Raw genomic sequence first — 23,059 nt, forward strand, 5'->3', positions numbered from 1 at the left:
AATCTACTGTTGAAAAGTCTCTGAATGTAACTGTAAGAAAATATGACCCTGAATACATTAAATTTGAATTCATCATGACTGGCAGTGATGCAAAACCAAAAGCAGTGTGTCGAATGTGTCAAATGAGGCACATAACCATCAAAGCTTCTTAGACACCGTTCTTACTACCTTCCTAAAACTAGTTTAACATGTCATGAGAATGGTCAAGGCGATGGAAGTGATCTTCCAACCGGTTAATAAAATCACCTCTCGATGTTTTCAAGATCGCTTTGCCTTGTTATACTGGTTTTGGCGTGAGGACACGACCCTTCTTCGGAAAGCGATCTTCGCACATTTTGAGCGCACTACTCATGACAGGTGTAGAATGCCAACGCTGCGGTTTCAAATGTTCGTGTGAAAGGTGTCACCCCACTAAGAGCATTTCCATAGCATCAAGATTGCTTTATGTGAAGTGAAAACCACTTTCCTGTGATCAAATGGGGGACACTAGCAAACAGATCTTCCAAACTGTCAGAGACACCTAAACACAATACATCCGAAGAGTGCAGGAAAATTACAGGAGTATTTCGAGAGGAAAAAAGCTGGATTGAATTCACAGAAGAACACTGGCCTACAGAGGGGGGGGGGGGGGCTCTCCCCCCCAAAAAAAATTCAGGACCAAGAAAAATAAAGAGTTAAGGAAAGAAAAGAAAAGGGCTAAGGGTGAAATATGAAATATTTTATGAAAATTATGTCAAAATCTTTCACAAACTTGGATTTTTGTAATAAAAATTTCAAAATTTTTGCTCACTCACAACTTTTTTATTAATTGTTCACGATATGCCATATCGAGTCCTCTAAATATTGTTGACTCATTACGCCACTCTAGCTGCAGAAGACAAATTTACGTAATAATATCTTCATTTTGATAATTGTGTATCTTTGAGTCGAGACATGTAGTCATATTGCTTTCTCAAAATTTTGGTAGGAGGGCCTCGAAAAAATCTGAGAGTTAAAGTTGTCCTCAAGTGAAAAAAGGTTGAGAAGCACTGCTTTAATTAATGGCTATTTGCTAATCCTGATTTTAAGAATATAATAAAACATAACAGATCATGCTTGTATGAGAGTACAGCAACCATATAACTGTATTGGCGGAGACTTAATTTGATTTGGACAAGGGCAAATAGAAACCATAATAACATGTGCAGTGAAATGGGTACAACCCATGAGCCTGACAGCCTACATGTCATACAAGCCGCTATAGACAAGATATACATTGACAAATACACATTGACAAAATAGACTGACATTTAAAGAAAGTATGATTATATTTCAACTTATCATATTGAAGTATTGATGAAAATACAATTTGCTCATAAAATAATTTTACCATTGTAAATGTAAATCAATACCACCATAGCCTATATTTGGTATTCCATACTCAGTGTAACTTTCTGACTAGTCTTACGATACATCTCGTCCATGAACATGGAAAAATGTGCAGGAATTTCTCAACTTCTTTTTTATCCATCCTTCAATGAAGTCCTTGTTCCACCTAGGATCACAAAGATCACTCCTTAAAACTCTTAATTTGATCAGTTTATATGATGATCCAAACAAAGTTCAAAACATTTTTGAAAGCTTGACCGAGTCTTGGCCTCTGAGGTACATAAACGAACCAAAAAAAGGCACATTCATACATACATGGTTCAAAAAGGCACATTCATACATACATGGATCAAAAAGGCACATTTATTCATACATGGTTCAAAAGGCACATTCTAACATACATAGATCAAAAAGGCACATTCATACATACATTGTTCAAAAAGGCACATTCATACATACATGGGTCAAAAAGGCACATTCATACATACATGGATAAAAAAAAGGCACATTCATACATACATTGTTCAAAAAGGCACATTCATACATACATGGATAAAAAAGGCACATTCATACATACATGGATAAAAAAGGCACATTCAACATACATAGATAAAAAGGCACATTCATACATACATGGATCAAAAAGGCACATTTATACATAAATGGTTCAAAAAGGCACATTCTAACATACATAGATCAAAAAGGCACATTCATACATTGTTAAAAAAGGCACATTCATACATACATGGATCAAAAAGGCACATTCATACATACATGGATCAAAAAGGCACATTCATACATACATGGTTCAAAAAGGCACATTCATACATACATGGATCAAAAAGGCACATTTATACATACATGGTTCAAAAAGGCACATTCTAACATACATGGATAAAAAAGGCACATTCATACATACATGGATTAAAAAAAGGCACATTCATACATACATAGATCAAATAGGCACATTCATACATACATGGATCAAAAAGGCACATTCATACATACATAGATCAAAAAGGCACATTCATACATACATGGATCAAAAAGGTACATTCATACTATGGAAAAGTAAGGCATAGATTTCTACTCCTTATCGGTGCCATCTCGCACTACCAATAGGAACTTGACACGTGAATTGATTAATCATCATTTTAACCCCAGTCTAAAAAATGAGAATAAGAAAAAGGATGTGTGATAAGCTTAAAGGTTTGGTTAGGAAAAAATAGTGAAATTGACAGGTAATTCCTTCATATAACATGATCTTCTTCCCTTTCCATTGTTTGCACTTGAATAGTACTTGACGCAAAACCTTCTATGTCATAGCTTATCTTATTAATTCTAGTTTCATGTAAAATATGCTCTTCAATAATTGTGTTCATTTGAGTCGGTACCCTTTCATCATCCACACCATGCCCTTTGCCACGCCCCCAGCCACGCCTCCAGCCACACCCTCTCATACATGAATATATGCTGTGTGACTCTTAAACCCCATTTCATCATAATATCTTCTCTATTTACCTCCTGAAGATCACCACTTAAAGGTCAAGTCCACCCCAGGAAAATGCTGATTTGAATAAATAGAGAAAAATAAAACTAGCATAACGCTGAAAATTTCATCAAAATCGGATGTAAAATGAGAAAGTTATGACATTTTAAATTTTCGCTTTATATTTCACAAAACAGTGATAAGCACAACTAGGTGAGTCAGTCGATGATGTCCATCACTCACTATTTCTTTTGTTTTTTATCGTTTGAATTATGCATTATTTTATTTTTTACAGATTTGACAGTAAGGATCAACTTGACTGAACCATATAGTATTAGACAATGTTGTATCACTTGCCAATGAGGAGAAAATTTGAATATTTCATATTATAAAATTCAAAAGAAATAGTGAGTGGATGACGTCATCAGTCTCCTAATTTGCAACCCAGCCAGGATGTGCATATAACTGTTTTGTGAAATTAAGCGAAACTTTAAACTGTCACAACTTTCTTATTTTACATCCGATTTTGATGAAATTTTCAGTGTTACGCTTGTTGGATTTTTCTCTTTTTATTCAATTCAACTTTTTGTTGGGGTAGATTTGTCCTTTAACTTTACAAGCATGTTTTTCTTACTTCACCAACAAAGAGTCAAGTTTTGTCTGGTCTATCCATTAATGCCCACTATCAGAGTGTTGATTAGATGGCAATTTCTGAAGATTTTAGCCTGGAGCAACCCACAAGTTCAATACACTGGGCATGGGTGTCGATCGGTATTCTTGATTGGGGGGATGATTGACACAAATGTTCTTGTGGATGGGGATCTTTCAACATTACCCCCACTAAAATCACAAGTTGGGAGTGGTTGATATGCATGGTGTTCTTGGAAATTCCTTCATTGTTGCAGTGTACTGTACTTATATATCTTTTTTGGAAAATTCTATTTGTGTTACATGTAAGTCTATTCTAAACTCATACGAAAGAAAAAATGACAAAATTGTCTGGACCACGTACAAAGTGATCTGTTTATTGAGCATGAAGTATACAACTTCTCTCTTAAATCTAACCTGACTGGCAATATCTTTTTACTTCTTAATGCATGATGATAAAATGCAGATTTGGACAAATTAAGACTAGCACAAATTACAAACTGTGTGGCTTCTCGTGCGCTATCAGGCTTACCGTCATTCCTTAGACGATTTTAACCCTGGATTTTAACATGTTTTAAATGCTTTATAAGTGCATGAAACAAAAACAAACATAAAAACAATCAAAATTCAACTGTTATGTTGTGATATTTCTTCAACATTTTCTTGAAACATCAGTGTGTAATATCAGCTAATATATGTGTTAAAATGAAATTTACGTACCGCATGAGTGTGCTCATATAGAATGAAAAACTGTCATTCCTTTCCAAACACAAAAGAGATTTCTTTTTGCCAAAGTTAGAAAAAATCGATCAAGTTTAGTTATTCAAGTCCATAACAATAACAAGAATAGCATGGAAAAAACATCCAATGTTCATATCCGAAGATATAAGATATGCTTTGGAGAGAAATGAATTATTATTCTTTCTGAAACCATTTATTGATTTCACTTATTAAAAAATTGTAAAATTACGATCATATTATATTGAGCTCACTGAACCTCAATATTTTCATGAGAGGTATCTGATGGGGTCACATGATAAAATGTCTAATATTAATTACATCCAACCGCATACAATAAAAGCACCATACATATGAGCTACTGATCACCAAACGACCGTTATGACTTTTTAAAAGTGAAATTTTTGCATTTGATATGGACTCACTCTTTCATGACTATAGGCACCTCATTTCCACATAAATAGGTAATGAGGACATCAATGCTCTCCTGAAAAATATTATCGACCAAAACGCATCGTTCAAGTCAAGGTATTTGGATATACAAGTAGGAGTGACTTTCGTTTTGTGCACATCTTCCTTTTGGTATATTTTCTTGCTCAAATGTTTACTGAATGCCGAACTTAGTATATAACAATACTACCATCATGACCATGACATACATCGGTAAAGTGTGTATAAACCAGGCAAATAAATGAAGTGATTAGCCTATACTCTATAGAACGCAAAGGTATTTTTCTTTTTATTTGAATTTTCTGGGAATGAATATGAAAAAAGGATGAAAAAGAACAACATCTATTTCAGGTAGTCTCAATAATGTCCGAAAATCTTTCGCCTCTTGTCAGACCTCATTGCAAATTCCTCGCAGAGTTCCTGTATGTTCAGATTGTCTAGGATTGCACGATGGGTGTGGCACATTGCAACGCAGTTGAGGCGTGTTTGAGTCATGGAGCTCCGAAGCCATGACTTCAGTCGTCGAAGAGCAGAAAAGCTCCTTTCACACATGCTTGAGCTGACTGGACAAACCAACAATAGTCTCAGAAGAGCCTCGACCTGTGGGAAAAGGGCTCGCACCTCCGAATACATCTTCTGGAAAGCGATCTTGGCATCATAGACAGTGCTACCTTTCATGTTTTGGTTGAACATCTGCAGCTGTAACGAGAGGGGACCTTTTGTCAATTCTGGATACTGTTCGATGATTGCCTCTTGGTGCTTCTCAATCTTGCCAGTCACAAGAACGCGCTCAAGTTCAACATAAGTTGCCAGGTCTTTGTTTGATGCTACATCAAACTGTTCTTCCATCTCCCTCATCAGGTGGTCAAGGAAAAGAAAGTATTGCTGGCGGTAAAGCTTTTCAGGTTTGCTGTGATGGAAATCACTTGCTTGGCCTCCCAGCTTCCGAGGGCATTTCCTCTTTCTCGGCAGATCTAGGGGATCGAGACTATATGCCTCAATCTTGGCGGAAGCTTCTCGAAACACATCCTGGAAGTTTTCGTCGGTCCTCCACAACTTCAGCTGCTCCAAGCAGATTTTTGAGGCTGCCATCATACGTGAAAAGCAAAAATGAAACATCTTTAAATATATCTTTATCAAATGTGTCATCAAAATTACGCTGTGTTCTTTGATAAAGAATTAAAATGAACCAGTATAACACATGTTGTTGATGCAGTTTAAATAAAGGCCATGTTTTGGCACAGCAATCCTGCCTGCTAGTAGTGTATCAGAGAAGATTCATAAACTTACCAGATACATTTGAAGACCGGGCTTGACAGGCACTGTTAAGCTGTTCAAGGACTGCTATCGGATTAGCCGCCATAGTCAGGGCCAGTAAAGTACCTCCCTTCTGAAATCTATCCAACAGTCCATTTGCCTTAGCTGCGCTGTCCGTTCCGTCGTGCTGGATGTTGCCATCTCCTCCAGGCTCTCTACAACTGCTTCATAATTATCCAGAATTGATATGATGGCTGGAAGACGACAAAGCCACCTTGTTGGACAGAGGGTTCTGATGGTTTTCTTGACTGGTGGAACACAGCCTTCGTCACTAGTCTGATCTAGTTCACTTGGCCTAGATGCGATTTCTTGAAATATGACCTGTTGGAAAGAAAGGGATTATAAGTTTCTGACTCTTTGCATGTAGAAAATGATATCTATGTGACATCAAATACCTAAAAGAACAGATCCCTTTGTCTAGTTCCATATCGTTGTCACTATATAAGGGTCTTGTTAAAAACTTCAAAGGAATAATGGGAAATATGTATATATAATATATATATATATATATATATATATAATATATAGAATTTACATTTTCTTGAAGTTGATATATTGTTAGCCTACATTAGGGGTTAATATCCACATACTTCTAAATTGCCCACTTACACCCATCATGACTAATCATGTCTAAATATTATAATTGTAGTTGGAATCCTATTTATTCAAACAATATTATCTCTGTTTTCTAAAATGAACACATTCCACTTCGCCAAATGGTGTCATAATTTTTGCAAATCGATGAAGAGTGGCCTTAAGGGGAAATTGGTTTTGTTAGTAGGCAGGTTTTTTTTCAAAATATTTGATTCATACTATAGTGACTCTTTTCGAGTAACTTCTTCAATTTTATATTACAAATTCGGAAATTGAATCTAACCTTGTATTTTCCAGATCTCTTGAATAGAACTCCGAGGTCATTGCACCATTGGATGGCATCACGAATCGGCTGGCAAGCTGTCACAGCATGCTCGAGGACGAGATTCGCCATGTGGGAGGCACAGTGGAAATGAAGAGCAAGCGGTTGCTTTGACTTCACTTTTGCTTGGCATCCGTTGTACTTTCCTTTCATATTTGCAGCCCCGTCGTAAGTCTGTGCTCTGAGATTTTGGGGGTTCAACTGAAGACGCGTCATGACATCAAATATCATGTTTGCAATGGTTTGGCTGCAGGTATCAGGGATGTTGTACAAACCCACAAAACTCTCATGAACATCAAAGTTTATGTCAATGTGTCTGAAGCAAATTGCTTCCTGCTCCATTCCTGAAACATCCTGTGTGCCATCAACCATGATTCCATATATGCCATGCTCTCCAATGTTCTTAACAACTTCTCGGCCTACTTTGTGTGCAATGATTTGAATGATCTCTTCCTGGGATGTTGGAGAAGTAAATTTCGTTGTGTGTTTCAAGTATGAGTTTAACTGAGGATCACCATCAGACCAAACCTTAAGCAAGTGCTCCAGATTGCCTTCATCGGCATTCCTCCGTCTAAAGGGCATTCCTTGTCGCAGAAGATACCTCATTGAAGAAAATATCCTGACAAGAGAGTGGCGAGCAGTATCTTGCTGTTCTTTGATCTGCTTGTTGAGTTGACTGTCAATTGATGGATTTTTCTGGGCCTTAAGCTGAGCCACTGAAAACCTGTGGGTTTCTGACATCTGGTGCCCATCGAAACGTTCAGTAGCCTTTTTCCAATTGTTGAATCCATCAGAAATGAAGGCTGGATCTCGTTTCTTTGATAATGTCAAGATACCCATAACTTCAGCCCGCTTGCACTCGAAACAAGTCACTCCTTGGATCTCCGGTTGGTAATGGAGCCATGGATATCTGGTCAACCACTTCTTCTGAAAGTATATCTTTTGGGATTTTGTCTCTTTTGGGGGAATGATCAAACAATCTTGAGGGTGATCATCATGGAAGATTTCTTCACCTTTCCTTTCCACTGTGGTGCTAGTTGATGCCGATTCTAATTCACTTATACTAGCTGTTTCTTTTTCTTGCAGCGGACTTTCAGATTCCTTTCTCATTTCTTTTTCTGCCTTCTTGCTTGGGGTTGCTTGAAAGAAGTTTGTTATTTTGGAATACCTTTTGCGCTTTGCATCAATTTTTAGCCTCAGATATGTCCGCGATATAATCAGGATAATTTGCTCAATAGCTTTTACATGTCTTATGACCAGCACGTTTTGTTAGATATGCGCAAAGAGAAATTCTTGGTACTTATGGTAGCTTGTTAATTTCGCGCATTGGAATTTGATTACAATGACAGCAATGCCTGGCGATTTACTTATTTTACATAACAAAAATGAAGTGATATTCAAAAGGGTTGTAGATTAAATGGGACAAACATCATGCACTTGGATGTGGGGAGGGGTAAATCTGAGAAAAGTTATTTGTACTTTTTCAAGATCTACCCCTCTGGGATTTACGTCCATGGGGTTTTCCCCGTTTATCTTGCCACCCTTTTACTACCGTTTACTTTTCCACCCTTTTGAATTAATTGATTTATTAAAATTAATTTATTCACCACTGGTGGGATGGAACACCCTATCAACAAAAGTTGTTTTTCGTCGGGGTTCTTTTATGTCATGTGTTAACAAATATCATATACATAAACATTTCATTCTTTTTCATCTTGAACCTCCACCCATCTGTTTAAAAGTCCTGGAAAAGAATGTTTTTATTTATATTATATTTATATTATAATATTAATATACACAAATTGCGAGGGAAACAAATTGATTGATGGCATACTATATAATCATCACTATATTCATCATGATCAAACTTTTCATTTTTTCATCATCATTATTATAATTTTTCTACCCTAAATTATTGGGGGGATGATAATACAGGCCATCCCCCCCACTTGAAATATTGGGGGGATATATCCCCCCATCCCCCCCCCCCCCGTGATCGACACCCATGACACTGGGTGAACACTCTACTCTTTGTGATGAATGGTGTATTCATTATTAACATGTGTAGCATACTAACACTGCTGAATGTAGGCTGTGCAATGGAGCTTTGTTATCATCATGAATCCATCGGATAAACTTAGCATACTGTAGACCTACCATTTAAAAGAAATTTTTAACTCATTCAATTTTCAATGATTGTATCATAAATTGAAAACAGAGTTTAACTTTGTGAACACCTTTGAGCACATCAGGGCTTTAAAATAGGATGAAAGATCATAAGGTCCAAATCTTATCTTAGTCTAGACATGATGTTGCAAGTTTATGATTTCTTGAATATCCATATCATGAATAAAGTTTCTGGCAGGTGTTAAGAGAATTCTTATCATTTGATATCTGTGCATTCTGATGGGATATTTCACAAATTGAGAGGGATGAAAATGCCTAATCATTCCATCTTCAATACCCAGTGAGAGGTTATATCTATCATCATCTTGTTTAACAAGACAGCAAGTGCAATATGTGACCTCAGGAAGTGCAGCCTGGTCAGTGAGACAGATTTTAATTGTCACCGTATCATGCTGGAAAACAAATGTGTACAAGAAGAATGAAATTATCATATTCATTTCTGAACATTCTTGTTGGAAGACAAAAAAGTTTCTTAAATGAACTTTCAAATGACAATGCGGCAATTGCCCGTCTGTTAATTTGGCTAAAGATATAAGGTGAGGGTTTTGGTTAAGAATCATTTAAGAATCATGTAAGGATTAGGATTATGTATTATTGTTTGGCTTAATATGTGGATTTTGGGTCAGAGCAATATTTGCAGTTCAGCAAAACAGTACTCAGATTGTCTTTATCAATGATTGTAAATATCTGATATAGCATGATCTATATTTATAGCATGATCTATATTTAGAGAGCTTATTAAAGATAATCATCTGTGACCTATTTCTTTAATGATGATTAAGATTGCCTTCCCAGTCTCTTCATTTTAAACTGCATTTATTAAAATAATTTTCTTATATGAAATAAAAGATAAGAATCCTGTAGGAATTAAAACCCCATTTACCACAGCTCCTGTCATTATTATGTGGACTTGAATTGTAAAAAAAAAACCAGAACTTTGTCTATATCTATAACATGTTGAATGCTTAAAAGGTCTTCTTTCCCCAAAATACTTTGGAGAATTGGAGTCCTGATTTTGTTTGACATAATGAGGTTTCTGTTCAAGAGTGAGAAGAGAAAGAGGAGAGAGGAAACTTTCAGGAAATCGATTGGGTGTGACTTTGTTGAAGTGATGAGATTCACATTTGAAATGGAAAAATAGAGCAGAAAACTATGGAAAAGAAATCATGTAAGGAAGTATAAGTTACAGAATAAGGTATGAAATGAGATCTAGATATGTACATGTACATTGGGTCTTTTTCAGAAAGAAATTAATACACATGTAATTGAGTGAAGCAGGTATTCATCTCACCTTCATGCATTTCTCTTGTACTTCCTTCCACTTTGCCGATCACAATAATGATCATGTTTGAGAGCAAGTGCTTGAATTATACATTTTGATATTTATTTTTATTGCTTTTATTATTATATACACAACAAAAAAAGTAAGTCCCCCTAAATCAAATAACTGTAACTTTTGAACGGAATTATTTTGAGATATGTTATTTCGTAGGTGGTTTTATACACTCATTAAACAACTCCTGGTTGAGTCATGCATGAGTAATTAAAGATTGAATTAAAAATGACCATTTTTGAAAGTCACTAGAGTTGTTTTTCAGATTGTTCAAATACAAAGTTGGGCAAAAGTTTTTTTTAGGTGAATTTTATGGTGTTATGCTGTTTTACTATCCATCATTTAGCCACTCCACACACAATTTTGAAATCGTATGTTCATGGTTGAGTGAGCACAAAGTATTGCAGGGGCCGCGGAAGCGGGGGGCTGGGGGGTTGGCTTCAGCCCCCCCCCCCCCCCACTTTTTTCCAAAAGCATGTACAAAAATGTAAAAATGAATACGATTGTGATTTATTGCATGGTCAGCCCCCCCCCCCCCACTTTAAAAACCGTTCCGCGGCCCCTGTATTGTGACGTATCATCATAGGGGTTTATGGTAGTATCCTCTACAACTTGTTAGATCATGTTAAAATATGAAAATATTGGTATTTCCCCCGATTATAGGCCCTCCCCCATTTAAAAATTCTGGATCCACCACTGATTTGTCCATGAATTAAACTGATCATTAGAAATTGTTAGGAAAATAATACATTTATGCAGTATAAAGAGTATTCATTCCTAAGTTTTCGAATGTGCTCGCTCAACCATAAATTATTTAAAGTTCGGAAAGTGTGTGGTGATAGAAATGGTGGATGATAAAAACAACAGCAATTAAAGTCACATTTGAAACCGAATTTGCCCCCAATATTCACTTTATTACCCTTTAAAATGAGTCTGTGACATTGAAAATACCAATTTTCCCATTTTGATGCGTGCTCACTCATCCATAAATGAACAAATCGATTTCATTTTTGCACAGAATTCTGCCCATAGGTTGATAAACATTACTGCCAAATGACATTTATTTTTTGTGAGATAATACAGAATCCATGATATCAACCTTTACCTCTATAGGTGGTTTCAAACTGCCTCGATCACAAGAATCCCCATTAAATTACAAGAACTTTTTTAGGCTAAAAAATACCCATTAAGTATTCTCACATTCACACTGCCCCATAACATACCCTTCAAGATAAGTTCCTGAAGTTACGAGCATGCGCAGTCTGGTCTGATAAGCAAGCAAGGCGCGAAATTTAAAATCGCTAGCTCATTAGCTCCCCACAGCGTCCGCATCCAGCTACTCACTGGGCTAAAAGTTTCTGTGATTTGCTTTCACACTGCCAAAATACCTGCGACCTTGGAAAAATCTCAGCGAAAGTTCTAGTAATTTTCACAAGTACCTACTATTTAGATTATGCATAATTTGTTTTCTGTCTGCCAAAATACCGCAGCTGACAAACTTTGAGGCAGTCTGAAACCACCTTACTCTGTATTTCACTCTGTATTTCATCTGCAAATGTCATATTTTAAAGGTATTGCAGTTTAAAATCATTTAAGTGTATTCAAAGTGCTTCTCATATTTTAATTGTATTTAAAAGATAATTATTAAGTTCTTATTGTGAAAGGTATGCAATGAAATAAAGTTTTGAATTTCATCATTTGTAGTGGTCTTTATGAGTTTTTTTTTTCAATCAGAAATGAAGTTTATCTAATTATTCAATAAATTGGATTATTCAATAAATAAACTTTGTTTTCATTTCTGATGAAATGGTTTTGATTTAGTTTGCTACTTCTTTGGATGAGACAAGGTTAAAAATCTTTCCTCTTTGTTTTTAACTTTGATTTTTATTTCTAGTACCCCCCCGTGAATCAAGAGTGTCTGACCAAGTTTATCGAAAGAGTTTTTTTGGTGTGCAAAGAATAGGCCAAATTACAATTTGAATAAGCTGTTAGATAAAATGAGAAATTTGATATCTGATTTTATTTCAGTTTACTTGATTTTATTCTCTAGTTACTGCTGAGTTATTTGATAATCATAAAATCCTAAAGTTATTGTTTTTAAATTCTCAAATTGCAATTTTTCATTTTGATGTACACATGTTCAACATCAACACACTTTGATCATATGTAAGACAATGGGTTGAAATCTCATCAGGTTTAAGGGAGAGTAGATCGAGGGGGCACTTCTCTTTGGAGTGAATGCCCTCTTTATTGATATTATAAATCATTTTGGAACTAGAGAAAAAACAAAGTGTCATTTTGTGAGTGAGGAAAACATGAATTAATGTGAGTGCAGGGTGTTATCTTACACCCTGTCAAATATTGGTGTATATGATTTACACAAGCTATGACAAGTTGTGTTCAAATGAGCAATTAAATCACCTGATCAAAACATTAAAAACAAAATGTCATTGCATGCATTGATTAAGCGATTCTTCTTTTAATTGTTGCTGATTCTCTTTAAAGTCCACCCACTGCACATAATTTTACACAGTGACCCAGTGAGTCTAGGTCAACCTAGAGACTATGCAGTCCATGTCCGAACTATAAGCACCACAATAGTATCACCTCTTAAAACTAAGACTGATACCTCAAATGCATTCAAGCAATTTTTTAAACGTGATTCTGCAAATGTATCCTTTTTAGCAATTCATGTTTTAATTTAAAAAGACATTCATTTTTTTACTACATTTACTTGAAAGCAGCTGTGGTTTGAATTAAACGTCTTTTAAAACGTGTTTCAAGTGTAAAGTGAATGCAGCCGTAGAGGCAATGATAGAGTACTGGGGCACATACCATCATGATCTCTAGCATACATGATATCAAGCTTCTATGGGGTTCTGAGGATAAGGGGTTCAACTTGGATTTCATCTTGGTTACCATGGAGATTTGCCACAGGTGATGATAGATAGGAAGATATCATTGGGATGGAAGACAACTAAAAGTATGGAGAAGATTGGAAAGACATGAGATGGGAGGATATTAATGACTTGAATAAACAAGAAATTTTCCTTGTTAGTGGAAAGTGAGACTATTGGGTTTCCCTTTGTAATAAGCTTTAATGGACTTTGGGACTTTGTACTCAATTGGGCCATCTGCACCAGCCCGAGTTTTCAAATAATCACACTATTTCTGATCCGGCAAATTATCCCGATCTGAACAATCTCAAGATTATTTGTAATGGAGACACAATCATCGCGATAGTTCGCTGGATTAATCTCGAGATTGCAATCCTAAGTCAACTTATTCGCAGGTGCAGATGCACTCGAGATTCGACTCATGATGATTTATTCATGGCGTCGGACCTTAATGCATCGATGCCTTGCTCAAGCACGAATTCCTCTTCTTGCGCTGGTGGAGATGAGGTTTCTTGAAGCTTGAGATTAATCTTGAAGAGGGCTGATCAGGCTTAAATCTCGAGATTGAGCAAACTCAGGCTGGTGCAGCACCGCCTATTGTGTAACAAAGATGCCTATCATAGTAGAATTTCTGGTTCTCCAATATCTAATCTAATATCTAACTTTACCAGCCTACACGTGCATAGAATGTAGTGTATATTGGTGTTTGAGTTTATTTTTGTTTTTGTAATATTTCCTTGTACATTTATTTTATCAAATTATTTCACGTTTTTGGAAGCTCAAAAGTATCCTGTAATTTTGGCTTGAAGTAAAACAGATCAGATCACCTTAACTTCCATCAATATGTTTGTACAAAATAAATGAAATAAGAGAGACAGAAACAGACAGAGAGAAAGATACTAAGGGTATGTTTAATGTTGATTTTGAAATTCAAACAGCAAAAATTAATCATGATTGAAAACATAATCACAGAACACAACAGTACACTCTTCAGGGTCCAAATTCGAAGCTGATTATAAGTTGATCGTCTTTAAATCCCCCTCTCAAAAAGTAACATCAGCGCGGCTTCCACTTTGAGAGCACATTTCAAAACTCAATCATATTCAGTATTATATTTTCGTTGCATTCTTGAAGCTGATCTTGTTTCCAAGCGTACCTTTTTGGCGATTTAACTTTATAATTTTCCTTGGAATCGCAATCTGAAAGACGTTTCCTTTTACGACCGGGAATGGGGACACTGAACACACCCTTTGTTTTATCTTTGTTTTGTAATTGTGTTTTGAATCATGATTCATGTGAATGATTATGATTCTGTTTGAAAAAGAACATTAAACACACCCATAGAGAGACTGAAAGGTTGACAGAGACGGAAAAAAGAGGATATGAATACAACAGGGAATAAATTACATGAATGTAACTTTTTCCACCATGAATGTGAATTTATTTCAATTCAAATTGTGAACAAATCCTAAAGTATTAAAATCCTTTTCTTTTGCATTCTTAAGAGATCTATCATATATGTAAACAATAGGTAAACAAACAGCTGCTAAAATTGATTCCAATACCAGTATCATTGAAACAGAATGACAGAAGTGTTGCCAATTTGTTGTACACGTAGTCTCTAACATCTGTTTTCATGCAGCTCTTCTGTAACAAATAATCATAATTGGAATTGTATTTGACAATCTTTGCCCACTTGGTCATTTGTTTGTCTCTCCCCTTTAATTTGATGTAAGTTAGTACTTGTCAACCACCTTTGCATGATGACTCCATCAACACAGCTTGTAGCTGGCTAGTTTCACCCCATGGTTGTACTCTGGTTAGATGAGAAAGTAGGACATAGGTTGACCACAATGTTTGATCATTATTTTAATTTTTCTCCCCTTGAGTTTTCCATTATTTTTTAAATGGAAATTCTGTGTTTTTCAGTCACATGTTCAAAACAATAATAGGTCTTATCTAAGATCTAATAAATAATTTAAGATCTAAAAAAAAAAATCAAAGAAAAGCAAAAAGTTTTCAATTAAAATATACACACTTCAGTATGTAGATTGCTGAATACACATTAAACATTGGAAACAGCATACATGTACATATTTCGACTGATGCATGGTTTGTTTATGCCATAATTGTCACAATTTCACTTGTATTTTTCCTCATTTAATTTTGAGAGGCCTTGGTCCTGTTCATAAATATTTGTTATGATAACAAATACACAATTTCTATAAAAATTATTCTATTACCCAATCATATTGAAGGATTTCAGTAGTTACTGATTCATGCCTTTATTGTTTTGTAATTAATTTCATGTAGATCAGATCATGAAATTATGTAAATATATAACATTTTTGGGGAATTTCATGCTATAAATTCCAGAAAAGGTCACTGGGAATATTAAACATATTTTAATCAACACTTTAAACTAATTGATAATTTTACCATATATTTTATGAGTCATTTTTGTGTATTTGAATGATTTGGAAGTGAACTGGTTTGCCCCAGAAAGACTACTAGGTGTTGGATGTGTACCTGCTTATTTTCTTTGCTTTTATTGCATAGTTGAGATTTTTTGTACGTTTTATTTCATTTTCTTTGTTTTATTGAAACATCTACATGGGGGTTCAACTGTAACATCTGTTACTTGTAACACTGTATACAGGTGCTACCCAGAAAGGGTGATTCCATGCTAGAAAAGTAAGCCATTTTCACATTTTTCAACCTGCTGTCCAAACAAACAAGAAACTTCAATTTGTTTTGTGGTTATAACAAAGTACTACTGGGTAGTCATGTAAAAAAATGACAAACAAAAATATGTTGTCTATGGGTAAATCAAAGGTGAAAATGCTGCGTGTCGTATGTGACATTCTGAGTCCCGTACGACACACAACATCGTCACCTTTAATTCACCCATAATCACACATTATTTGTTGGTTATCAGTTTTTTACCTGACTACCCTCTATAGCTTTAGTATTGACAAGAAATGAAATTTTATTGCTCAGGCATTCAGCTAAGAGACTAGAAATTGTTGAAGTGTCCCGTAGGACAGGTATGGTATCGCCCTAAAGAGTAATCATTCTTCCAGTATGTATGTGCTGGGGTCAAGTTACCTGATATTATCTTTACATTGGCAGTTCACAAGAAATATAGATGAAGAATAAAACCATATAAAATTATGTGTTTTTGAAAGGGAAAAGTAAAGGCCCAAATTAAGTAAAAGGATGATGTTTAGGATGTCTGTCTCTGATCCCTATAAATTTCCTTGAAAGGTGTTTGATAGTGAATATAATAGGAGGTGAAGGAAACATACTGGAATGTTAAGAGTGCTTTTGAAAAGCTGTAGTGGCTGATGTCTTGAGTGCCTCCTACTACTTTCTAGTAAAATATGTAAGGTAGGCCCTCTATAGTTTTTCTTTATAAATATGATTAGAGTATGTTGATGTCTCACTACAAGAAAGTAGTTCTTGCTTCATAATTTGGTATGTTATTCAAATGATGTAAACATGTAAATATGATCATTTTTATAATTGTGACGAGGTTCAAACTGAAGTCACTGCAAAGTTCACCTGTCATTTTGCATATTACCTTACCGCTGTATTTGACTATAATGCCATTTGAGTAGTCAAGCCAGAAAAAAGATTAGAAAATGTTGTGTTCATGCAACAATTTATTGGAAATTCAATAATTGATGTCGGTCATTGAACATGCTTTAAAACATTTTCTTAGAAATTAAGAATTAAAACATGAAATGGTGAAAAAGATGCGTTTTGAACACTGATTGTGACACAATAGCTGGAATCCATTGGTGTTCTTGCTCATATTTATGACAATGTCACATGTACCTACAGTGGTTAGCTGTATTGGAGTCAGTGTATTTTGGTTGACCCATGGTTGACCTATTCACAAGGTCAATTTTCACCCTCTTGAATATATGCTAAAATTCAAGTCTAGAGTCATGTTCATAAGTAATTATTGGAATAATGGCTCTTTTGCATCAAAGTTGTTACAAAACACAAATTTCAATCCTGTTATATGTTTGTGAGTTAGTACGAACTCAGCTGAAATATGAGAAGAGCTAACCTGTCATACAGCCCATATAAATACCAATCCCCCTCCCTTCACCCCTCTACCAGCTACCAGTTGACTTGACATTGGACCCCATCAGATGCCCATGGGTGCAGTCAGGGGTGTCCAAGGTACCCCATGTTGATCCAAGGTCTAACCTGCCATGGGATGTTATTGTACATCTGTGAAATTCCGCACTTGAAGGGGATTAGCAGAGGGCGCGAAGGGGGATTTGAAAACGTCTGTCAAAGAATCTTTTTCTACCTGTTGAACTAAAGTAGCGGGAGAGAGAGACCCCATTCACATTACAGTCCTCAAACTAATTTAGTGGAAATGAGTTTAGGAAACCAGATTGGAAGATCGCTTTGCTAGCACTCTCATCTGATCACCCGAAAGTGGTTTTCAAAACTCTCAGTGGCATCACAAAATTTGAAACTGCAGTGTAGATATTCTGCACACAGTAGGTGGTTTCAAACCGTCTCAATCACAAGAATCCCTGTGAAATTACAAGAACTATTTTCAGGCAAGTAAATACCGTATGGGTACTAGTATTCAACCCGGCATAATTCAAAGATTTTGACATATTCCCCAAAATATTTAGAAATAGTGAATTTATCTTAATTTAACACCTTTGTTATTTCCAGGGTAATCTGTTGTCGATATTTTCTTTGTCAATCTGTCGACTGTATGCGCGGAGGATCGAATTATGCGGCGATGGCCTTTTGCACTGAATGGTACTAGTATTCAACCTAGTGAGGATTGATAGCAAATCTCAAAAGGGTTTAGATTGCTAAATTAGATCTAGATCTATGTAAGTCTCTGGCTTTGATTAATTCCCTGTTTGGTCTCATCTCAAATGGTCTAGTCCATAGTCGGATGGGACAAGGGCAGATTGAGAGACAGGGCCATCTTTCATCGCTAGGTTGAATACTAGTGCCGACGGGTTGAATACTAGTACCAAAATCCATCGCCGTATAATTCGATCGCCCGCGCACACAGTCAACTGGTTGAAGAAAAAAATAACGGAAAAAGAATAACCAGCATTTGCTCTTGGAAATAAGACGGGTCTTAAATTCAGGTAAATTCTATATTTCTATATATTTGAGGAAACTCTCCAAACGGGTTGAATACTAGTACCCATACGGTACCTGTTAATTATTCACACCGCCCCAAGACATATCCTTGGGATAAGTTCCTGAAGTTATGAGCATGCGCAGTATACGGTCTGATAAGCAAGCAAGGCGCGAGATTCAAAATCGCTAGCTCAGCTGCCACCCACAACACCCTTGCCCCATACTTCATGCTGGGCTAAAAGTTCCCGTAATTTGCTTTTACATTGCCAAAATACCTGCAACCTTGGAAAATTCCCCGCGAATGTTCTCATAATTTTGACAAGTATCTACTATTTAGCAGGTATTTTCTTTCGGGGAGATTACGCATAATTTGCTTCCACATTTCCAAAATTACCTAGTATTTTCTGATCGGGTACTTCGCGGCGGTCTGAAACCTAGTGTGTGGAGTAGCATGCTAAACAAGTGCTAAGATCGCATCCCAAAAAACGGAAGGCAAAGCGGTATTGAAAAGCATACTGTGAGGTGGTTTTCCAAACTGGTTTTGAAGATTGCTTCCAAGACTGCTTTGATCATTCCCATTTCTTGTTAAACTAGTTTCCACTAAACTGTTTTCCATGAAACTATTTTTAGGACTGAATGAGAATAGGTCAGAGAAAGAGTAAAGATTTGTTTTACTCTCTTTTTCAATAGGTGTGTGATTAATTTGTGCTTTTATTGCACCATGTGCAGAACTTTAATGCATTTCAAAAAAAGTTTTTGAATTCTGGTTTAGATAGAAAGCCCTGGGAAGTTGTAACAATCATGCAATAATGATTCATTCCATTGATCAAAAGTCTCTATCATAGTATGAGTTGACAAATCATGTAGTTTCTTTATTTTCCTGAAATTAATCTTATATATAGATATACATTATCACCATTATGAATAAAATGCAATGTCTCTTTTTTTTATACTTAATGTTATAAAAAAAAAAGTGGAGAAAATCCCCCTTTTTACTGTTGTAGGAAAATAACAATACATTAAGCTTACTAGTGTATAGTGCTTATATTAAGACAATCAATATCTAAGCACTTTACAGTAAACAGGTAGGTAAAACTAATTATAACATAAAAAATATCAAATTTGTGCAGACACTTTCAAGATAGCTGTAACTGAAAAACCATCATTTACTAAGCATATTATTCTGCTGTGGATATTGATATAACACATTTTAGTGTGTGGGATGAATTTAAGATGGTGTTTCTGGTCACTTTATATTTTCCTTTTTTTTTTGAAGCACTAGGTGATTTTCAGTCATTTTTTTTCCGGGCTTTATTTTTATAATGTATCACTTACACCAGTGGCAAGTGGGACTGTGCAGTCAAATATGTTTGTATGGCTCTGTAAGAATGTTAATTGTTATCATTCTTTGTACTACCATAAGGCTATCTCCATGATTGAACACAAGAACTTCATTGCAATAATGTGAATTTTTTAAAGGAAGCTCTCGAGTATAAAGAGATGGTGCTGAAAAACTAATAAGTTTAGTCCTGGTTGTGTTATTCAATTACTAAGATTAAATCAATGAACAGCTCTTATATTGACAAAATTGTAAATACAGTGTAAATGAAAGAGTACTTGTGGCTGTGTGTCAAAATGCATATTTGAAAATTATTGGGACATTTTCTTTTTCCTTTTTTTTTTTACAGAGATGCATATTTGAAAAAATGAGTAAATCATCTAAAATAGTATTTTTACAATTAAGAAATAGCCATATTCATTTGTTTTTCATTCATGTCTTCCATGCATTTGTCTTATTTCAAGAGATGTTTCCTGGAGCATAACAATTCCATATTTAAAGACTCTTCAGTTTTGGTAAAAATTCCCCAGTGTTGTCACTATTATTGTAGTTTATGATGGCATTAAATTAATGTTTCCAGTATAATTATTTATTGAAATATTACCAAAGGCTTAGCCATGCTATTGTTTGAATGTGAAGACATTGAGAAAGGTATCCTCATATCATCAATGCCCATTCATGATGGTTGCATGGTGTTATTTTGAGTGACTCTTAGGGTATAAAGGTGTTCTTCATACCCAGGAAATTACCCCCATTTAGTTCTAACTGCCCCCATATCCTCTATGCACCCCTGGGCTTGGGTGATAAGTGAAGACTTTGCTGATAGCATACAATTCACCCAGTCTAATTTATCACTGGGGATGTAATACAGACAACTGTTGGCTTCACATGATTGCTTAAGAAATTTGATTTAAAGTTGATTATTTAGCAGTTTTGAATGTGTTTTACAGTATATTGACTCACTATGTTGACTAATTTTTTCATTTATATTTTATATTTCACTTTCAACTTCTCTATTTTAATAATATTTAATGATATACTAACAACTTCCTTAGCATTGGCTATGTCTGGGTACAAATAAAAAAATGTTGGTGAAATTTTCAGTGTTATGCTTGTTTGATTTTTCTCTATTTTATACAAATCAACTTTAAGTTTGGATGGATTTGTCCTTAAGTCATTTTGCTTTAAAGCTGATTCTAGCTTTTTTATATTTTGCTTATTTTTTTTGCTTAAAAGTTAAGGCAATATATCTCAATTTTCTGTTTCTTCTTCAGCTCTTTTCATTGTGGTCACTCACATTAGTGGTCACATCCTTCCTGCCCTCTACTATCAGAATTGATAATAGGAAACTCTTTTCCTCTAGTCTGACCATTGGTCTGACATAATGCACTGGTTATATTACATCATCTCAAACTGAATCAGTCTCAAGAAGCTTCATTGCTAATATGTAGTCAATATGGGTAGTTGACTACACTATTTAATATCGTTCATTTGCCATTTCATGTTAAGGACAAACCTATACTGTATTATAGCATTTCAGAGAATATAATGACATTTAAATGACATGGGGTGTGTTCAATGTCGGTTTCAAAGTTTAAACGGCAACATGGTTCATGATTGAAAGCATGATTACAAAACGCAGATAAAATGAGAAACAAAGGGTGTGTTCAACGTCCACTATTCCCGGTCGTGAAAGTAAACATCTTTCAAATCACGATTTGGAGGAAAATTTAAATAATTGCGTTTTGAAACGTCTTTAAATTTGCTCTCGCAGTGGAAGCCTAAACAAACAGTTGCCAGAACTGACCTTTCTTGTGATAGGTCAAACTGAGCTGTAAAGCTGCGTAGTAACAGCAGGAAATGTGGAGACGATCAACATATAAATGACTCTATATTTTTGACACTGAACGTTGCACCACTGATCGTGTTTGTGTTCGGTGTTTTGGAATTCAATCATGATTCATGTTGCTGTTTAAATTTGAAAATCAACATTGAACACACCCATGGATGCTGCTTGCTAGGTATGTTGATGGACTTTTTGAGCACCCTTCTCCCGGGGGAGGAGGGCGCCAGTCAAATATATTGCTATACACACGCGTGACCAAGTAATTTCCAAACACCCCCTAAACAAGTTTTTCTCTGTGTGCAAAATAACCCCCTAAACAAGTTTGTTGTGAGCTTTATTTACACATTTTGGTCCCTAAACAAGTCACCAAAATATGACCTCGGGGGAAAAAGCTTGGGGAAAAAACATACCCTAAACACGTTTGGTTAGTCTTAAAAAAAAAAATCTTTTGGGAAAAAACATACCCTAAATAAGTTTGACCCCGCGAATGACCATTGACCAGTTTTTAAAAACCACCCTTTTTCTTGAAAATCTGTGTTTTTTACACCCTTAACGAGTCCACGCGCGGACCGCGTCCAAAACTGAAAAAAAAACACCCCTTTAATCGCGTTTTTTTGGTTACGCATGTGTACAGCAATACATTTGACTGCCCTCCCCCCTCCCCCCCCCGACCCTTCTTATCTTCTATAACATCCAATATCTTCAGGTCAGAAGGGTAAAAGGATTGATATTGCTGTAGCAGGAAGAGCAGTCATAATCTCTACAATAGAATTTGTAGGCAATTAAAGTTTAGTGTTTGTCCATTGGCAGTATTTGGACATGGATTCAATCATAGTTATGTTTATTAGCATAGTGATTAGGTTTGTATCTAATGAAAGCTCGTTATCTAGACTAATGCTAGATTGAATAATAATCAAATGAGAGTCAGTATTGGACATGACCTATTAGTAGCAGATGATTGAGACTCTCATATGCTTTTCACACGGTACTTTTTTCCTTAACCCTGGGAAATTGGTGGGCCTTAGCCCCACCAAAATCCCGGGGTTAAGCTTAGGCCACTTTGTTTTCACACTATGTTTAAGCAAAGTGGGTGAGCACGATGAATATAGTACGATACTATCTGGCCCTGCAAAAAAGCAGGGTTAGCCGGCTTATTGTGGTGCTAGCACTACAATTGTGGTGCCAAGAGATGCAGGGTGAAACGAAACAGGGCTAAGCAAAAGTGGGGCGAAGCATTAGCCAATCACAGAAGTCGACATTGCACGTTAATCACGCTCTGTATGGTAAAATCATCAATATTCATGAGCTGTGGGATAGTCCGGGGTTAAGGCGTTAACCCCGACTAAGCAGATAGTATGGGGTTAAGAAAGACAGTGTGAATTTAAAAAAAAGATA

The 23,059-nt window shown here is 35.7% G+C and overlaps 1 protein-coding gene across 1 annotated transcript; it reads right to left on the reverse strand.

Moving 5' to 3' along the window:
• Positions 1-6,058: 6,058 nt before the first annotated feature.
• Positions 6,059-8,036, reverse strand: LOC129278693 (uncharacterized). Its single transcript, XM_064113400.1, has 2 exons — positions 6,888-8,036; positions 6,059-6,331 (listed from the first exon to the last, which is right to left on the reverse strand). The coding sequence occupies exons 1-2, from the start codon at positions 8,034-8,036 to the stop codon at positions 6,059-6,061; spliced, it is 1,422 nt and encodes a 473-aa protein (XP_063969470.1).
• Positions 8,037-23,059: the final 15,023 nt, after the last annotated feature.

This window comes from Lytechinus pictus, chromosome 18, assembly GCF_037042905.1.
Source record: "Lytechinus pictus isolate F3 Inbred chromosome 18, Lp3.0, whole genome shotgun sequence".
Taxonomy (NCBI): Eukaryota; Metazoa; Echinodermata; class Echinoidea; order Temnopleuroida; family Toxopneustidae; genus Lytechinus; species Lytechinus pictus.